This window comes from Charadrius vociferus, unplaced genomic scaffold (genome assembly GCF_000708025.1).
Source record: "Charadrius vociferus isolate BGI_N301 unplaced genomic scaffold, ASM70802v2 scaffold111, whole genome shotgun sequence".
NCBI classification, from domain to species: Eukaryota; Metazoa; Chordata; class Aves; order Charadriiformes; family Charadriidae; genus Charadrius; species Charadrius vociferus.
Window position 1 is genome coordinate 2859580 of NW_009647046.1, and position 16405 is coordinate 2875984.

At 47.5% G+C, this 16405-nt stretch overlaps 1 protein-coding gene across 1 annotated transcript; it reads left to right on the plus strand.

The window, feature by feature from the left end:
• Positions 1–251: 251 nt before the first annotated feature.
• On the plus strand, positions 252–8329 carry PACSIN3 (protein kinase C and casein kinase substrate in neurons 3). The gene is made up of 9 exons (XM_009895651.1): positions 252–346; positions 783–939; positions 1978–2213; positions 2547–2702; positions 3279–3454; positions 4263–4383; positions 4841–4977; positions 6240–6400; positions 8014–8329. Exons 1-9 carry the CDS (start codon positions 293–295, stop codon positions 8127–8129), a joined length of 1314 nt encoding a protein of 437 aa, XP_009893953.1. The 5' UTR covers positions 252–292; the 3' UTR covers positions 8130–8329.
• Positions 8330–16405: the final 8076 nt, after the last annotated feature.

Consider the following 16405-nt stretch of genomic DNA (forward strand, 5'->3'; position numbering starts at 1 on the left):
CAACATCCTTTCCCAACGGGCTACAGGCGTGCCAAGGAGACTGTGTCTGCAGGGATGGAAGAAGCAGGTTCAGTCCTGGGCATCTCTGCTGAATCTAGCCATCCACTGCTGCAGGTGCAGTGGTGCAAATACGTGCCTGCAAGGCAGTAAGTTGGGCTCCTCCAGCTCCAAGAGTCATGCAGAACTGTGCTCTCTGCAAAGGCGCAGCCAGTGCTACATTAGAAATCACTTTTCTCTCTTCTCAGCTTAACTGAAATCTGCAAAAATTCCTTGCTGCAAGAAAACAGGGGTGATGTCATCTGAAGATGATGCTGGCGGGGAGGCTCCTGGGGGCAGTTTCTGGGAGGTAAGGAAGGATAATCAGTGTGTGAGGGAGGTAGGAATGTCTTCTTACCTCCCACTTGTGGAATTAGGGGTTGAGTTTCAGGTTCCTGGGTAACATGTTGCTCTTGGGAAGGGAGGAACTGTGGGGAGGTTCAGTAACATGCTGTGTGTTACTGCAGGGAGGAGGTGACCCTTTCCTGCACAGATGCTGTGGAATGAGAGTTCCATGTTCAGCTGATGCTGATCTGAGCTGTGAGGGGGGACAAGCAAAGCACCTCAGCTTCTTCCCTCCACTGCTGTGCCTCCCTGAGAGAGTGCCAGAGGAGGGACTGAGCCCAGCTGCTGGCTTCAGAGGGGCCTGTGCTCCCTCCCCATGCAATCACTGACCTGCTGCTGTCTGTTCTGAAGGAACATGAAAGTCAGTACGGTATAAATGATGATGTTGTGTGAAATTTCAGGCTGGAAATTACAGGCGGACAGTGAAGCGTGTGGATGATGGGTACCGGCTCTGCAATGACTTGATCTCCTGCTTCCAGGAGCGAGCCAAGATAGAGAAGAACTATGCCCAGCAGCTAACAGAATGGTCTCGTAAGTGGCGGACCAATGTGGAGAAAGGTAAATTTGGCAGGTTGGACTGGGAGCAGGATGCAATCATTGCACTCTTCCTTGAGTGCTATCTCTTATTGAGGTGACACTGTTTCCTTGGGGGACAGGGTTCCCTTCTCCAGGAAAGGGGTCACTTTCTTGGGTGTCCTTTTTTTTTTCCTGTGTGTTTTTGTAGCCAGTCCTCTGATTCACTTGTAGAGGTGTTCTCTGTATTGTCCAGTGGTTGGTTACCAAAAAAAAATATTTTAGTTTGGCAAGTCCTTGGGCAGTCCAAGTCTTAAATCAAGCTGCAGATCTCCCCTGTTAAGGATGGCTTGGCTGTCTCTCTTCCTTCTCCTCTAGTCAGAGTAACTACTAATATTGCAACTTAATGGTAGTGGGCTCAAACTGATAGTATCTCAAAGTAATGGGAAACAGTGGGATAGGCGCCCCAAAGGACCTACTGGTCTGTGAAGCAGCAGCTTAGCCTCAGCCATGAATGAGTGTTGCTATCTGTCCTGAAGCTTATACCAGATCTGTGAAGAGAATTTTCTACAGAAACCTTCTAGCGCTCACCATCTGAGACAGCTAAGGCTGCCCAAAAGAAATGCCAGCTGTCTTGGCCAGCTGTAACAGCCAGGCTAGAGGCTGCCTGTTAGGACTGTGTGGAGACCAGTCAATGCTGACTTGTGCAATGGGGGAGTTAAGGATGAGGGGTAATGGCTTCAAATGGGAAAAGGGGAGATCTAGATTGGATATCAAAAAGAATTTTTTCACTCTGAGGGTGTTGAGGGACTGGAACAGGTTGCCCAGAGAAGTTGTGGATGCCCCATCCCTGGAAGTGTTCAAGATCAGGCTGGAAGGGGCTTTGAGCAACCTGGTCTAGTGGGAGATAGCCCTGCCCACAGCAGGGGGGCTGGAACTAGGTGATCTTTAAGGTCCCTTCCAACCTAAACCAGGCTATGATTCTATGACTCCATACTGATAGATGTCTATAGGAGGAAAAGAATCTGCGTTTCCTTCTGCGAGCAGGAGGTATAAGAGTCCCTCTGGTGTTTGTTCCTGCAGGCCCACAGTATGGTACTCTGGAGAAGGCCTGGCATGCCTTCCTGACAGCTGCAGACAAACTGAGTGAAATTCACTTAGCTGTCCGGAACCACCTGGCTGGTGAAGACTCAGATAAGATCAAGGCCTGGCAGAAGGAGGCCTACCACAAGCAGATGATTGGAGGCTTCAAGGAGACAAAGGAGGCAGAGGATGGGTTCCGCAAGGCCCAGAAACCCTGGGTGAAGAAGATGAAAGACGTGAGCAAAGTGTGAATGGGGAAGGAGGGATAAGGGCAGTCAAGCTGGCTGCCTGATTGTGAGAGCCACTGGACAAATGAACTGGATTTAGCCAGAGTAGCAGAGAATGCCAGAGAGGGAGGGATGTCTTGATGTTCTCTTGTTCTTGGTGACTTTGTAACTTACTTCCTCTGTGGGAAGACAGGTAAAAGGCTCTAATTCTGGCATGGCAGGTTAGCACTGAAAAAGAGATAATTTGGAGGTACCTTTTCCCTTTGGAGCATGGTTTGCTAAATGGTAAATTGGTATCAATGTGTTCAGGATCATGGCTTTCTCTGCATCTTCCTCCTACAGGTGGAGACTTCTAAGAAAAACTATCATGCAGCCCGGAAAGAAGAGAAAACAGCCCATACAAGGGAGAACCATGCCAAGGCAGACTCATCTGTCTCACAGGAACAGCTGCGCAAGTTGCAGGAGCGTGTAGAGAAGTGCACTCAGGAGGCTGAGAAGGTGAGAGTGTGCTGTATGGATGTGGGTCACAAGGATACTCCTTTTAAGAAAAAAAGCACTGGTTGTAATGTCAGTCAGTGAAATAGCTCCTGCTAACCTGCTGAAGCCTGTAAGGAGGTATGAGATCACATTGTTTGAGGTTTTGGCAAGTTAGAGACACCTTAGTCTTAGTTACTGAAGTCTCGCTCTATCTTTGGTGTTGGGTAAGATCTAACTTATGAGTAAATTTAAAAAAAAAAAAGTTGGGGGGGAAGATATGTTGTAGGGGGTGGAAGCTGCAAAGTTGAATACTTGGCTACCAAAGTGGCTAGTTTGTCTGCCCACAAGAGTGAAAGTGCAGAAGGCCCTGTATGGAATTGGGTGGCCAGGAAGAACAAGAAACTTGCAAGAATATTGGGAGAGCAGTGAACTGGGATAGCAGCTGTGGGATTTCTTCTTCTTTCTTTGGTATATCTGTTCAGCAGTGCAGGGGGGAAAAAAAACTTGTCAGTCCCAAGCCAGAGCGGGGGGGGCAGGTCACTGGTTTGACATCAAGGCAACACATCTCACCATTGCTGTCCTCCTCGGCTGATGCAGTGCAAGGATCAATATGAGAAGATGCTGGAAGAGCTGAAACGCTACAATCCCCGCTACATGGAGGACATGGAGCAAGTGTTTGAAGGCTGTCAGGAAGCAGAGCGCAAGCGATTGTGCTTCTTTAAGGAGATGTTCCTGAATCTGCACCAGCATCTCAACCTTTCCACCAGTGAAAGGTACCAGCCCTGACACCGGAGGGAATTCTGCCAGCCTGGGGTGCCTTGGGCTGTGGTGAAGGGTGCCTGTTCTGGTGTTTGTGAAAGGGAGCTGCCTGCTTGCATCTGCCGGGTCTCATTCCTTCCCCTTCTAAGTATGTCTTAGAACTGGCATTTGGTCCCTTTAGACTGACCAGTGCTGGTGTCTCTGATCTTGGACAGTGCCACACTCCCCAGAAAGGATTCCTTCTGCCTCTGAACCCTTCCTCTTCCACTACTGTCCAGTACTGTCCTGTGGGTGTTTATTCTATGGAATGCCTCTGTGTTGCTATATGTAATCCCAGTCTGAGGAATGCAGCTCTGTTGCCTTCTAGTATCTATAACTATTACACCCATTCGGCCCTGAGTAAAGAGACCTTTTGTGAGATAATGATTAACTGTAAGCCTACAAGTTTCCCTTAAGTAGGGGTTACACAGGGGAAACAGATGCAGCCCAGAATCTTCTGTGCTCCTACACTTTTAAGGTGGAGGCAACAAATCTGAGCCACCTCCCTGTCTGTGCGCAAGAATGTGCCAGGCTCTTTCAATGCTCACTTGATGAGCTGTGCAGAGAGCTGGCAGATGTTAGCCACTGCCACGCCAAACAAGCCTGTCCCGTTTGCCAGGCTGTCTCTTCTGTAAGTGTGGCTCTGTTTTCCTGGAGCTTAATCCTGTGGGACTTTGGATGCTGTGTAATTGTGCATGAGGCTACAGTTTTCCTTCCTACTTGGCTTTTGGGAAACTGCTGAGGGACTTGGTTACTGATGGTTCTGTCTGTTCCTGGTCATAGCTTTCATGCATTGTATCGAGATCTCTACCAAGTCATCATGGCTGCAGACAACCAGGAGGACTTGAAGTGGTGGCGCAACACTCATGGACCAGGCATGGCGATGAATTGGCCTCAGTTTGAGGTGATGTAGCATTCTAGACTGTATTGTTACTACTTCCAAATGTTTAGCTGCTTTACGGAAGTTGGTGGATTGCTAGTCTTGTGTTAGAAAGACTTTGCTCAGCAGGCTCAAGGTGTTAGGCTCTTCTAAAATTTTTGTTGTATTGCAAGCTCTCTGGTGCCCAAAGGGACCTGCCAAACTGCAAATACTCCAGCCATCCAGCTGGAAGTTCAAAGAACAGGAGTTGGTGCTTAGGGCCTTGGGACAAATTCCTGTTACAATTTTCTCACAGCCTCTCTTGTTGCACCTTGGGACTCAACAAGAGTGAGCCTGCTATGCCAGCAAGACCATTCGGCTGACCAGCCCAGCCACAACTGAAGTATGACCTTGTGTTCTGTCCTTCTGTATTGGTCAGAAAAGACGCACAAAGCTTTTGTGTCAGAGTGGCTTGATAGTGTTTTTGTTTTTCCCTGAACAGGAATGGTCCCTTGAAACACAGCGGGCAATCACCAAGAAGGAGAAGAGTGGCAAGATGGCTGATGATGTCACACTGACCAGCATTTTGCCTACACGGGATGGTGTTGTTTCACAGACCCCTCTGCAGACAAGGAGAAGGTAAGGGCTGAAGACTGGGATACAGCAGGCTAGGAAAAGTACAGCCCTGTCTAGGGTCATGAATGAGTTGGATTGATAGGAGTGATCTCTTCCTCAGCTTCCTGTCTCTCGCCCATGGCCTTGCCTGTGCCACTCTGGAAAAGACAGGGTAGAAAAGGGGATATAGGGTAGCTATGTGGTGTGGTTCATTTTGTTTGGGGTTTTGTGATATTTTTGTGGTGTTTGGGCTTTTTTTGGTCTAGTGCTTACTGCCTCACAAGGTGCCTTCCTTTATAAAGACCCTTCTAGTGATGAGATTTGGCCTGGTCAGACCAATGCTGTGTGAGATTCTGGCACGTGTTTCCCCAGTTCTTCCTCCCAGACAGGGTGAGGAGATACAGGAATTTGCAGCTCTGCCAGTTAGCTGTACTATCTCCTAAATGCAGGCATCAGATTTTTTATTCCCCCCCCTCCCCCCGCCATGGTGCTGAGTATTACCTGACAAGTCTGGGTGTAGCTACTTCCCTTGCCAGGAAGCATGCTGGAGAATAGGGAGAGGCTGAAGAGGCTCATGCCCTACAATTCGAGTAGCCATCCTGCTTAAAAGGTGAACTCTGGCCTAAGTGAACTGGGCAGAAAAGAAAGGGGATATAGAGATATCTTAAGGCCACTACTGTATTTTGCGGTCTACTGGATTCAGAGGCCCTATTTGCCAATCTACAGGTTCTCCTATGATGAGGAGCAGAACAGTCTCTTCTATGACAGCCTGAAGGCACCTGCCCACATGAAGTTAGTATGGAATGTAGCCTCTTCAGGGGTTTTTGGGTTCCAGGTGCCTGTCCTCTGCTGCTCTTCTCCTTTTTCCAAGTTTCTGACTTGGAAAACAGCATTGCAGACATCTCCTTGGGATGGGAGACATGGCTTTTCCTGTCTTATTCTTGGCTGGAATAACTCTGGACACAGCTGGGCTCTCCAGTTAGGACCTGCCTTCCTTGTGTGAGAGGGTCTGCTAGAGTAGAATGAGGTCATGAAGAGTGCATGTGGGGAAAATACTTTGAGAATGAGTTACCCTCATGGCCCTCTGGGCTCTAGTGCTGGGATGCTTTCAACCAAATCTAGTATCTCCTGGGATCTCTCCTCCCTATTCATCCTCACTCTTGCACCTGGTTCTATAGTATAGCAGTCTCGTGGGGAGTCAGGGTGGTGCATGATTCGGGAGCAGGTGGTTGAGAGATGAGTCTACTAACAACCATCTTGTTCCTTTTCTCCTTCCACATACAAAGCGGAGGGAAGGAAGACATTTCGGAGTGGTCAGATGAGGACACTCCTAAGAAGTGCCTGGATGCCAATGGGCATGAGGAGGACATAAAGGTACCGGGTGTACGGGTACGAGCGCTGTATGATTACACAGGACAGGAAGCTGATGAGCTGAGCTTTAAAGCAGGTACCAGAAGCACTAATCTCTTACTAACCTTTTTGCTGTCCTCACTTGGGCTGACAATGATTGAAACACTCTAAGAATTGGATGTCCCTTTGACAACTGATACTTATTCTTCTTTCCCTGGCCTGACCCATTTCTGGCTCCTCTGAGGGAGATGATACACTGGGATGTCCAACCTGTTCTAGACTAAGACAGGGAGGCCACATAAAAAGAGACTGCCTAGGCCTTGGTCACAGTGTAGGGAGAGCAGATACCAAGTGGTAAGACAAATCTTTCCTGCCTCCTCTTGAGGCATTTATTCTGCATTGTATCTTGAGACTTTATTAAATGCTTCTCCCTTCTGCCATTGATATAAAAAATTATATAGGTAGTCTGGATTGTCCTTTGAAGTAAGCAGAAGATAGATGTTGGGGAGAAAGCTCAGCTGACTAATGTGCACTACTAAAGGCAGAGTTCAACTGGCAAAAAACAGCTATGCAAACTTGCTCAAAATGGGTATCTTGAGAGCAGAGATCCTGGCTCGCAGCAGAGGATTGAGTGAGAGAATGCTGGAGCAAACAGACCCTGTCCCTTTTCTTCCTTCAGTTAAATTTAGTTTGCATGTGCCATATTCTCCAACGCCAAGAGGACATCTGGATCTTGAGTGTCTCTAATCTTGCTTGTTTTGAGTCTTACATGGTATCTCTGTGCTATACCTCTCCAAAATACACCTGTTTAAAAAAGGTATTGAAGTCCTTCAGTAGCAAGGGCTTGCGCCTGAGGCCAATATCTATGCTGCAGTGTTACCATACTAGTAAACTTCCAAACACTAACTTGTTGCCTTAAAATATCTTACAATATGGGTGCTCTAGAACTTGCCTCTTTACATCTGCTGGGTGGAAAGAGAGAGCAATGAGGCATGACTGGTTGGCTGTAGTCATCCCCTTTTTGAATCTGCTGTGAGCAGCATGCACCAGTAGGGCTTAAGCTTAACAGCAGATGACTTTCTGAGCCTCTGCCAGTGTGGGATGTGCCTATTCATGCAGTCAGACCTCCCTCTGGCAGAAGTATGACCTTCTACTGGTGGAGAAGGGGACCTTTCTGCCCTTTCCTAAAGTAGATGAGGGAAAGGTAAAAGCCTTTCCTGGTCACTGTCTGAGAAACGAGTCCATGGCTTGCTCCCCAAACCAGACGCTCCATCATGGAATAGTCATTTTGGGTCCTAACATCCAGAGCTTAGCAGCCTCTTACATTTGCTTCCCACCTGCTACACAGGAGTCAATACAAAAGAAATCTCTGAGATCATTCTGATCTCTCTGGCTTGTAAGCATGTTCTTCTGGGGGCAGGAAAGCAGGCAGAAACATGGGGCACAAAAATATTTCTGATGTTGGAACAGCAGAAGTGAAGGTCTGTCTTGACGTTCCTTGGCCTAGGGGATGGAACTGGGCATAGATACTGAAGAGGTCAGTAACTCTGGCTTTGATTAAACTGTGCGATATGATACAATGTGACAAGGGGATAAGAGTATGGTGATTCAGACCAATATATCTTGCTTTTCATTAACGCTTCTGAGGCAAGGAAAATGGCCATGCTACCTTTCTCAAGGCTGCTTCCTAATGACTGTTTTTGCTTTTAGGTGAAGAACTAATGAAGATTAGTGAGGAAGATGAGCAGGGCTGGTGCAAGGGCCGACTTCTCACTGGCCAAGTTGGACTTTATCCTGCTAACTATGTTGAGAAGGTTGGATCATGATTGCTACTGCCCTGCTAGTGTCTCACAGCCATACCAGCATCTCCTGCAGAGGTCACTGGGCCACTGCTGGCCCCAATCCACCTTTTGCAGTATATCCAGCAACTTCTGGACTTTGAGGGCACGTATTCCATGTAACTAATGCTTCATTTTAAACGCCTAGACCTGTAGGGATTTTCTAATAAATAAACAAAGATGAGTAAAGACTTCTCTGACTGAGCACTATAGGAGTGTAGGAGCGCTCCATGAAAGGAGATAAGTGACACATGCAACTCTTCAAAACAGAGAAAGCAGACCTCCTTGGCTTCAGTGCACGTGTATCCATAGGGTTGGTGGGGTCTGCCCTGCCCCCAAGCTTCCTGTTCAAGGAACTTTGGATGTGTAGGGTAATAGGGAACTTCTAGTATTGCTTCCCCTTTTTGGCTCAATCAAGCTGACTGGCAGAAATCTATTTTTTCCTCCCACAACTTTCAGAACTCTTCAGTGTCCTTCACCTGCAGGCTTGCTGGCTGCCCTGGTAAGGCAGGTGGTATAAGTGATACAGCTTCAACAAACCTGGATGTCCCCTCCCTCTGCCCTCAGATTTATTGGGGTAATGCCAGGAATGAATTATAGTATAGCCTGGGGATGGGAGAAAGAGGCTTCTATCTCACATGTGGCTGTTCAGGCTAACCGGTTGTGAACAGATCTGTCGGGCAGCAGGTTGGAGTTCACTGAACATTCCCTGAGCTAGAAAGGGCCTTGACATACGCTGAAGGCTGGTCTTAACAAAAAGGCAGCTATGTTCCAGTGTTGTTTTGCTTAGAACCCCTAAGTGCACTAGTATGTGTTGGGATTTCTAATGCTTCTAGATCGTTTTGGCTATACCTCTCTTCATGAACGCAGCAGAGAGCCTCTTTTCCCTTATCCTACATATTCTTGACTTATGCATGCTAGAAGTATGCTCCCTGCTTTTCCAAAGACCCCTACACAGTGACGAAGGCTACCAGAGTGTGGAAGCTACTTGCTGGCCAACAGAACATTAGCTACAGAGGGATAACTCATCTGGTCCTGAGTTGCTGCAGGTGTATTTCTGCACTTGAAAGCCTCTGCGGTTGCTCTGCATATTCAAACATGAGGACTGATGGACATGTTCTGTATAGGATAAGCCCAAGACCTTGAAGGAACAAAAAAAGGAAAACCTACTATTTTTGGAAGAACAATAGTTTAAAAATGGTTCACTTACTACATCTGCTTGAAACTGTTGTTGAGCTGTACTGCAAGTTTGTAGTAGCATTCTATAGTGAAATTCTTATTCTGGGTTAGCACAGGTGAGGAACTTAGCTAAGTTGGACTCACAAAACTCAGTTGAGCCTCAGCCAACGACACTGGGGTGAACCGCTTGAGAGCGGTTTGGAAAAGGGGTGATAGATAAGGAAGTCTGAAGTCATAGGTGAGCATTTGGGATTAAATGACTGCAGAATGTTAACAGCAGCTGGTGAACCAAAATGGATGCTTAACAAGCATAGACTAAAAAGGAGGTGGGGATGGACAAATTCAAACACTGGTAACTTATGAGAGATTAAAGTATCCCAAACAGCTCGTTGCCTGCCAGACAGAGCAGAAATTAACCTTTTACAGCACACTGGATGCCTTGAAATGTAGTCTGCCTTTGACAAAGAGATCTGAGACTAATGCTATTTACTGCTTTTGTGAGACCACAGAAATGCATCAGCTGTTGAAAGGTCTTGCTCAACGTATCCCTAGCACTGTACTTCATGAATGGGAGGAGGAGGGTGCAGACCAAAAGAACAACGCTAAAGCATTTTGTTCTGCATCAGTAATGTCATTTCTCAAGAAAAGGAAAGTATTCCCAAAAGGCAATTAAAGATCTAAGCAACAAACATTAAAACTGCCTGGATTTAGCTATGAATTTACCTGTTATTTTAAGTCCAGTATTTGAAGAAACCTCTAAGCTTATGCCATGTAATTAGAGGTACTGGTGTATAAGCACTTGGATTTATTTAAAGATCTAGTTTCTGCTTTCAGTACTATGTCCCAAGTAAAGTAACATCAGTGTTGTACAGTAATTGCAAGTGTTCCACTTGCTGACACACAACTGAATGATTTGTTGCTGTTTTGTCCTAACACAGATGAATGTGAAAAGCGCATGCCTGCCAGGCTTGTGAGATAAGGGAGACAAAACCAGGGATAAAATGACCTGAGATATGCTAGAATGAATACTAAAATTTACCTTGTTAGCCTGGATATTTTCAAACACTAATGCTAGCCTTTCATGTAGGGTTAAAAAATTCTGGAAGGGAGTTACGAAGGATAACTGGAGGCTTCACTTCAATTCCTCTTCTGAGTTCTAGTCAGGCTATAATTAGGGATGAAGTTAGGTGTGGCCAGAACCTGCTATGAGGACTGCAATGTCCAGCAGACAGGACCTCTGATTACAGTACAAACAACCTGAAATTCCACAGGACAAAGTCTGAACAGACTTGTTTGTTCTAGGAAAACATGACCACCTGATCATAATGGGCTGCTTGAAGGTTTCCAGAAATGGTGGCATACTGCGGCTTATGTGATCAAGTCCCCTAAAGGAATGTTTGCACATCAGAAATTCCTGCCAAGAGCTGAAGTAATGGACAGGAGACAACACATCGAGAATGAAGAATTGCTTGGCTGGACTGTACCTCATAAATTTTGGTGTGGCACTTAGTTCTGGCTACTCAAAACCAAATGGATTAGTAAAAGAGAGCCTGTGTAGTAAAGAACCAGCTGGAGGGGAAAAAAAAAACCCAAACACATCTAATGATCTGATATTAAACTAATAGCTCTGCCTGGAGACTTAGTTTTCCATAGAAGCAAATGAGGTTTTGTTAACCACAAAGGCTCTAGTTAAAACTTGTCATCCACGCCATGCCAAAAGTTTTGTGTGTGAACAGACATGCGCACGTGAACTAATTCCTGTGCCTGAATTCCAGGAGGTCAGCGAAGCCTGTTCTTCCCCCATGGCTTCTGTAAAAACGTAGAGATGCATCTCTGTCCCTGATGGGCAACACAGTGAAAACATTAGCTAGGCATATTTTATTTTTTTAATAAAGCCACTCCTTGTGGAAAGCTTGTACATCAGTGCTTGGCAGATAATTAATTTGGTTCTGGCATCTTCCTGGAAAAGAATTTGTCACGCAAAGCTTGGATTTCCTGTTGATCGTGAATTTTCTAGGAAGAGGAAGTTAAAGATTCTCTATGACAGATCACACCCATTTCCCCAAAGCAGCAGCTGAGCTTGCTCAACACATTAATGATGTTTATGCCCTGTAGGCAAAATCTGGGTCGCAGAGCCCACAGGACAGCTGTGCTCTGTGATGGCAGCTGAGAGTTGTGGTTAGCTTCTATCTCTTGGTGGCACTCCCACAGCCCTGCATGAAGTTTGGGGCCATTGGTGCTTCAGTTTACTCTCCATCCCACTTCCCCATACCCTGTGCCCTTGTTCTGGCTGTTTTGCTTGGCACAAAGTGCTGAGGCAGGTACAAGTATGTGGCAATCCTGCGGGGAGACCCCTCAGAGCTGTTACAAACTGTCCCGCGTTCCCTTTGCTGCTGCCCTGTTTGCAGATCCAGCCCAAGGCCGTGTGGAGCTCAGCTCTGCTGTTTCAGGCAGGTTTGCCCTGACTGCCGTGCAAGCTGTGCATGAACTGGGGCTGCCCCAGTTGCATTTCTAGACCTACTAGCATTACGCTTATGGGCAGCAGGCTGCAAAACTCCCCTCTGCTTGTGAAGAAAGCTGGTGCTGAAGTTGAAATGGGCTTGAACACTTCACTCAGGCCGGCAGATGACTGTTTCTAGGGTAGCTGCACAAAGACTGGCTGCAGACTGGTCATGGGGCTGAACCTGAGACAAAGCCAGTGCCGCAAACTCCATCTTGACCCATGGAAATGGGGTTGGAAAATACCCACTACAGACTGGCGGGAAAGACTGTGGAAAACAAGCAAGGCACAGTGTCTTCAGAGAGACCTTGCAATTAAAAAAAAAACAAAACAACAAACCAAAAAAAAAACCAACAACCAAAACAGAAAAAGACTTGCAACCAAGTGTTGCACTACTGCCCAGATCCAGACTACAAGGACCTGGAAAACTCAGGGAGTGAGACTGTTTACCAAGCTACCTAGGTTCTTAGAAGAGCAAAGAGGATAAATAAGATGTTTCTAGCAACGATGAACAAATCCTTGCTGAAAGTGTGTGGGGGGGAGCGGGGGTGCAACAGGGTAGGCTCTGTACCTGGAAGAAATAGGCTGGTTTTCTGTTGGAATATCTTGACTAAGCAGCATGGCTCCAATGAACTTTTCCAAACTGTATTTCAGGCCAGATCACCTCAGCTGCTTTCAGGACATCCATTTTACTGGCTGTGTCCTCCTGTTTTTCATCATTCAGTAACCCTGCTTGTAGAAGTTCCCGGTTTGTCTCTCAGCTTAAGGAAGCTGCAGCTTGAGACTTCCTTTGTCCATAAGCAGTGTAGTGGTGGTCAGCACTTCTTCCCCCTTAGTGTGGGGCCCCATAATCTCTCCTTTTCAGTCTCAGCGCTTTCACTGGGTCCAGCTATTTACAGGTCCAGTGGTCCCTTCCTCCCTGCGTTTCCTTTCTGTCCTACCAGCTGGAAGCCTTCTTCCAGGTCCTGCACTCTCCCCCTTTGACTTCACTACCTCTTTCCTTCCTGAGTCTATTGTTCCTGCTTTCAACAGGAGGCTGACACCAAAACAGTCACTGCCCCCAGCTGTGACCACAATAGCCCTTTCTCTCACCCCCACAGGTGCCACACAGTTCCTAAGGAATGCTGCATCCACAGTCCTATGGATGTTTGTCTCACCAGTGGACCTGCATCCCCTCTACACATTGTGGCCACCTGCAGACCCGAAGCACTGCTGTCTACTCCCTCTCCATCCAAATCCCTCATCATAACCTGTTTGACAGTGGTGCTTGTGCTCTGTGATAACTGTATGTTTTGAAAACAGCTTCACAGTAAACCAATGGCTTTCTCATCTTGCCTTGCTTACCTTGTCTTTTCATTAGCTCTGCCTGCCCTTCTTTCAGGGGTCACTGTCTTCTGTTTTAGGCATGCTCCCTATGCTTGTTGTGGGGGCTACAGGCAACTAGTCCCTGTACTAGAGGGATTCGGTTTAGAAACCTCTGGAGAGTGGGGTGATCTACAGGGAAGAGAGATTACACATCCGCTGCAAAATTTGGGTCATGTCTGATAGGAGGACAGCCCTGCCAGCTCTGACCTCAAGCAAGTTAGCGCCTGTGCTGTGGACTGCCCTTGAAGGAGGGTGAGGTAGCTCAGTGCCTGCTCTCTGCCCAGTCTCTCCACCTTGCTTCTGTATGGTATGATGAGCATGACTTGAAGCTATACATCACTTGAGTGATGGTCACCCGCCAAACAGCCTGCTCCTGGCAGGGACACCTGTAATATCTCCAGTCTGAGCATTACAGCAAGGTTTAAAACTTGTCCTCAGATCCAGAAAACCCTAGGGCACATCTGCCAGCTCACCCCTACTTTGGGGTATCCCCAAAGACTCCCAAGTCCCAAGCACCTGCCAGGCCAGTCAGAGGTGATGGTATCAGACGTTTGAAAATAATCATTCAATTATAATATTGGAAACGGAGTGACAAAAGAAAAGCCTGAAGACATACATGTATACACACAAACACACTTAACAACTACTCAGGAGCAATCAGGAGATGCATGCTCCTTCCCTGGCCTCACACACCCTTTCCATCAAATCCCAGCAGTTTCGCCTGGCAGCCCAGCAACATCGGCTGGCACAACTGAAAGGGACAGTCCTCTCTTCTCCCCTTCAAATCTTCCTAGCCCGTCCCTCACTTGCTTCAGCAATCACACGAGCAGGAGATCAGCTCAGTGATGCAATGACAATCAGCATTTGAGCGGGGTTAGGGACACAACTCAGCCCACAGCTGCCACTTGCCAGAGCGGGTGCAAGGGCAGCATGTGCAGCAGGACTGGCCTTTCAGCTGCCACACAACCCCAAATTGGATCAAGCCAGCCATGACTGTGCTCCTCAGTATCTCTCGAATTACCCATCCATTGTGTTCCTTAATTTGTGTGTTTCTTCTACCTTTGCTGGCTTTTCTCCAAACCACAACATTTGTAAGGCTGCAGTAAAATTGTGTAAGTTGTAAACCTGAACAAAATATTCACTCTACACATAGTGTATTAGTTCCTTATCTTAAATCTTGCTGGAAGCATTGCATGGAGTCAGCGTGTGACGTGACTGCGTGCCTCAGTGCTATACTTTTTTCTAGTGCGGCAGCTACTAATTACACTCAATTCAGCACACTGGCAGGCCAGTCATCCACGACCCTCAGCTGGCTGCTGCCCTTGCATCAATCCTAGCAAATAAATGGCCTTATGGGAATGCAGGGCAGCTTGATGACCTGACAGAAACCTAACCCAAGGAAAAGTTTTCTATATGAACCCTGAAACCATGGGAAATTGGGAGGATCTGCTTACACACTCCAGGAAGTTATATACCTGATGAGAACCTGTCCCTTGTTCTAGTGAGAGGGAGAACGCTTTCTATCTCATTCTCCCTTTCTCCCCTCCTCCATCTGTGGCTGTGCTTGCTCTTTCCACTACTGAAACAGCCAGGCTGCCCTGAAAGACTGAGAAAAGCCCTCTCCTGGGGTTACTGACTATCCCCAGGAGAAATCATGCAGATTAGTTAGTGTCTGTAAGCTGCTTGGTAAAAAAGAAAAAAAAAAAAAAGGCAACAGATTTGTGTTAGGAATTGCTCCTCTCCCCAAGGTATCATTGCAGATTCCTCGTACCCCACCACTCACACTGTGATCCACAGGAAGCTTTATCTCCCAGTTATTTTTTGGGTAGTTTACTGAATTTGCTGGCCCCCTTCCCAAATCTTATTCAGCAAAAGCATGAGAGGCCAATGGATCTGAGTAGGAGAGCAGGACTCAGCCACCTCATCTCTCTCCCGCACAGTCCTTTCACACATGTTCTTTGCTGGGTAGCAAGAAGAGAGCGAGGTTCCTCTTCCCCTCTGCCACCCTGCTTCTGGACAGACTCCCAGGGAAGCACTTTCTCTTCCCTTTGGCTCAGACCTGCAAGTGCAGGGCAGGTTTTATCCCCATCACAGCACTTCACTCCTGAGCCTCACCAGCTGTCTTTCACAGTAACCTCATGCCCTCAGACAACAAGACTTCCACAATGAAAATGTGTCCCCGGTGGTATGGCAGACTCCAAGAACAAGCCTCATCACCATCCTTTGCTTTCCTTTGCTCTCTTGGATGATGCTGAGGACTGTCTTTTACTGACAGAGGCAGGCAACAGCAGGGCGATCTTTGATTAGGAGGCTACATCTGGCTCAGGGTCTGGTGCCACAGCAGTCAGGAGGAAAGAAGCAGATGTCAGACATGATGTAGGTGGACAGGGACACAGAGGGCCAAAGAGCAGGCTGCCAGCTTGGAGCTCAGAAATTCAGCACCAAAGCACATCAGATGCAAAAGAAACAGATGCAGGAAATAGCAGGAACTGTACAGTGACAGCACGCGCTTACAGGGAACAGTCAGCAGCAGGAGGTCTTTCCTGTACTGACAAAGACAACAAAAAGAAGCTGACTATTTCTCAGACTAGCAGCATGCTCTTCCTGCTGCTTTTATGTAAAACTGATGGACAGGATCAGCAGCCTTGCCAGGACTTGGAGCAAGCAGCATGGGCTGGAAGGCCTGCAAGGGACCCAGCTGAGGTAGAGAAGCTTGAGTAAACCTGCTGTAGCAAGCCTTCCTAAGACACAGCGCAGTGAACAAAAACTGTGCACCTTCCACAGAGGAGAGGAGCTTGCACTGTATCTCCCCAGGTCTCCTAGCACAGACAGGCAAAGTGTGACACTGACCTATTGGCCTCTAAGCCTGCCTTGGCTCCTCCTGGGCACAGGCCGTTTCTCTCACAAGCCCCAGTTAGGGTAATGCCAGCATGAACAGACTCTGTCCCTCCTAACCCCTGCATGACATCACCATCATGCAGCCAAACACAGACTTCATGAGCCAGCAGAGGAGGGGAGCAGCACCGCACAACAGATGGGGATGAGACAGGAGCAAGCAACTCAGGTTGAGACTGCTCAAGCCAACATGAACACCACCACTCCCAATGCACAGTCATCGCCTGAACTTGCTCCTCTACACAACAAGATGCAGCTTACACAGCCTCCACCCTGACACCATACACTCCCTTTCCCAACCCTCTGTCATAGCTTCAGCAGCCTC

Bases quoted from the DNA above. Each gene is read 5' to 3' on its own strand.
- PACSIN3 (XM_009895651.1), top strand. From the start codon at position 293: ATGTCATCTGAAGATGATGCTGGCGGGGAGGCTCCTGGGGGCAGTTTC. The intron at 2,214-2,546 runs GTGAGCAAAGTG...TTCCTCCTACAG, and splicing joins GGGTGAAGAAGATGAAAGAC to GTGGAGACTTCTAAGAAAAA. The intron at 4,978-6,239 runs GTAAGGGCTGAA...CCACATACAAAG, and splicing joins CCTCTGCAGACAAGGAGAAG to CGGAGGGAAGGAAGACATTT.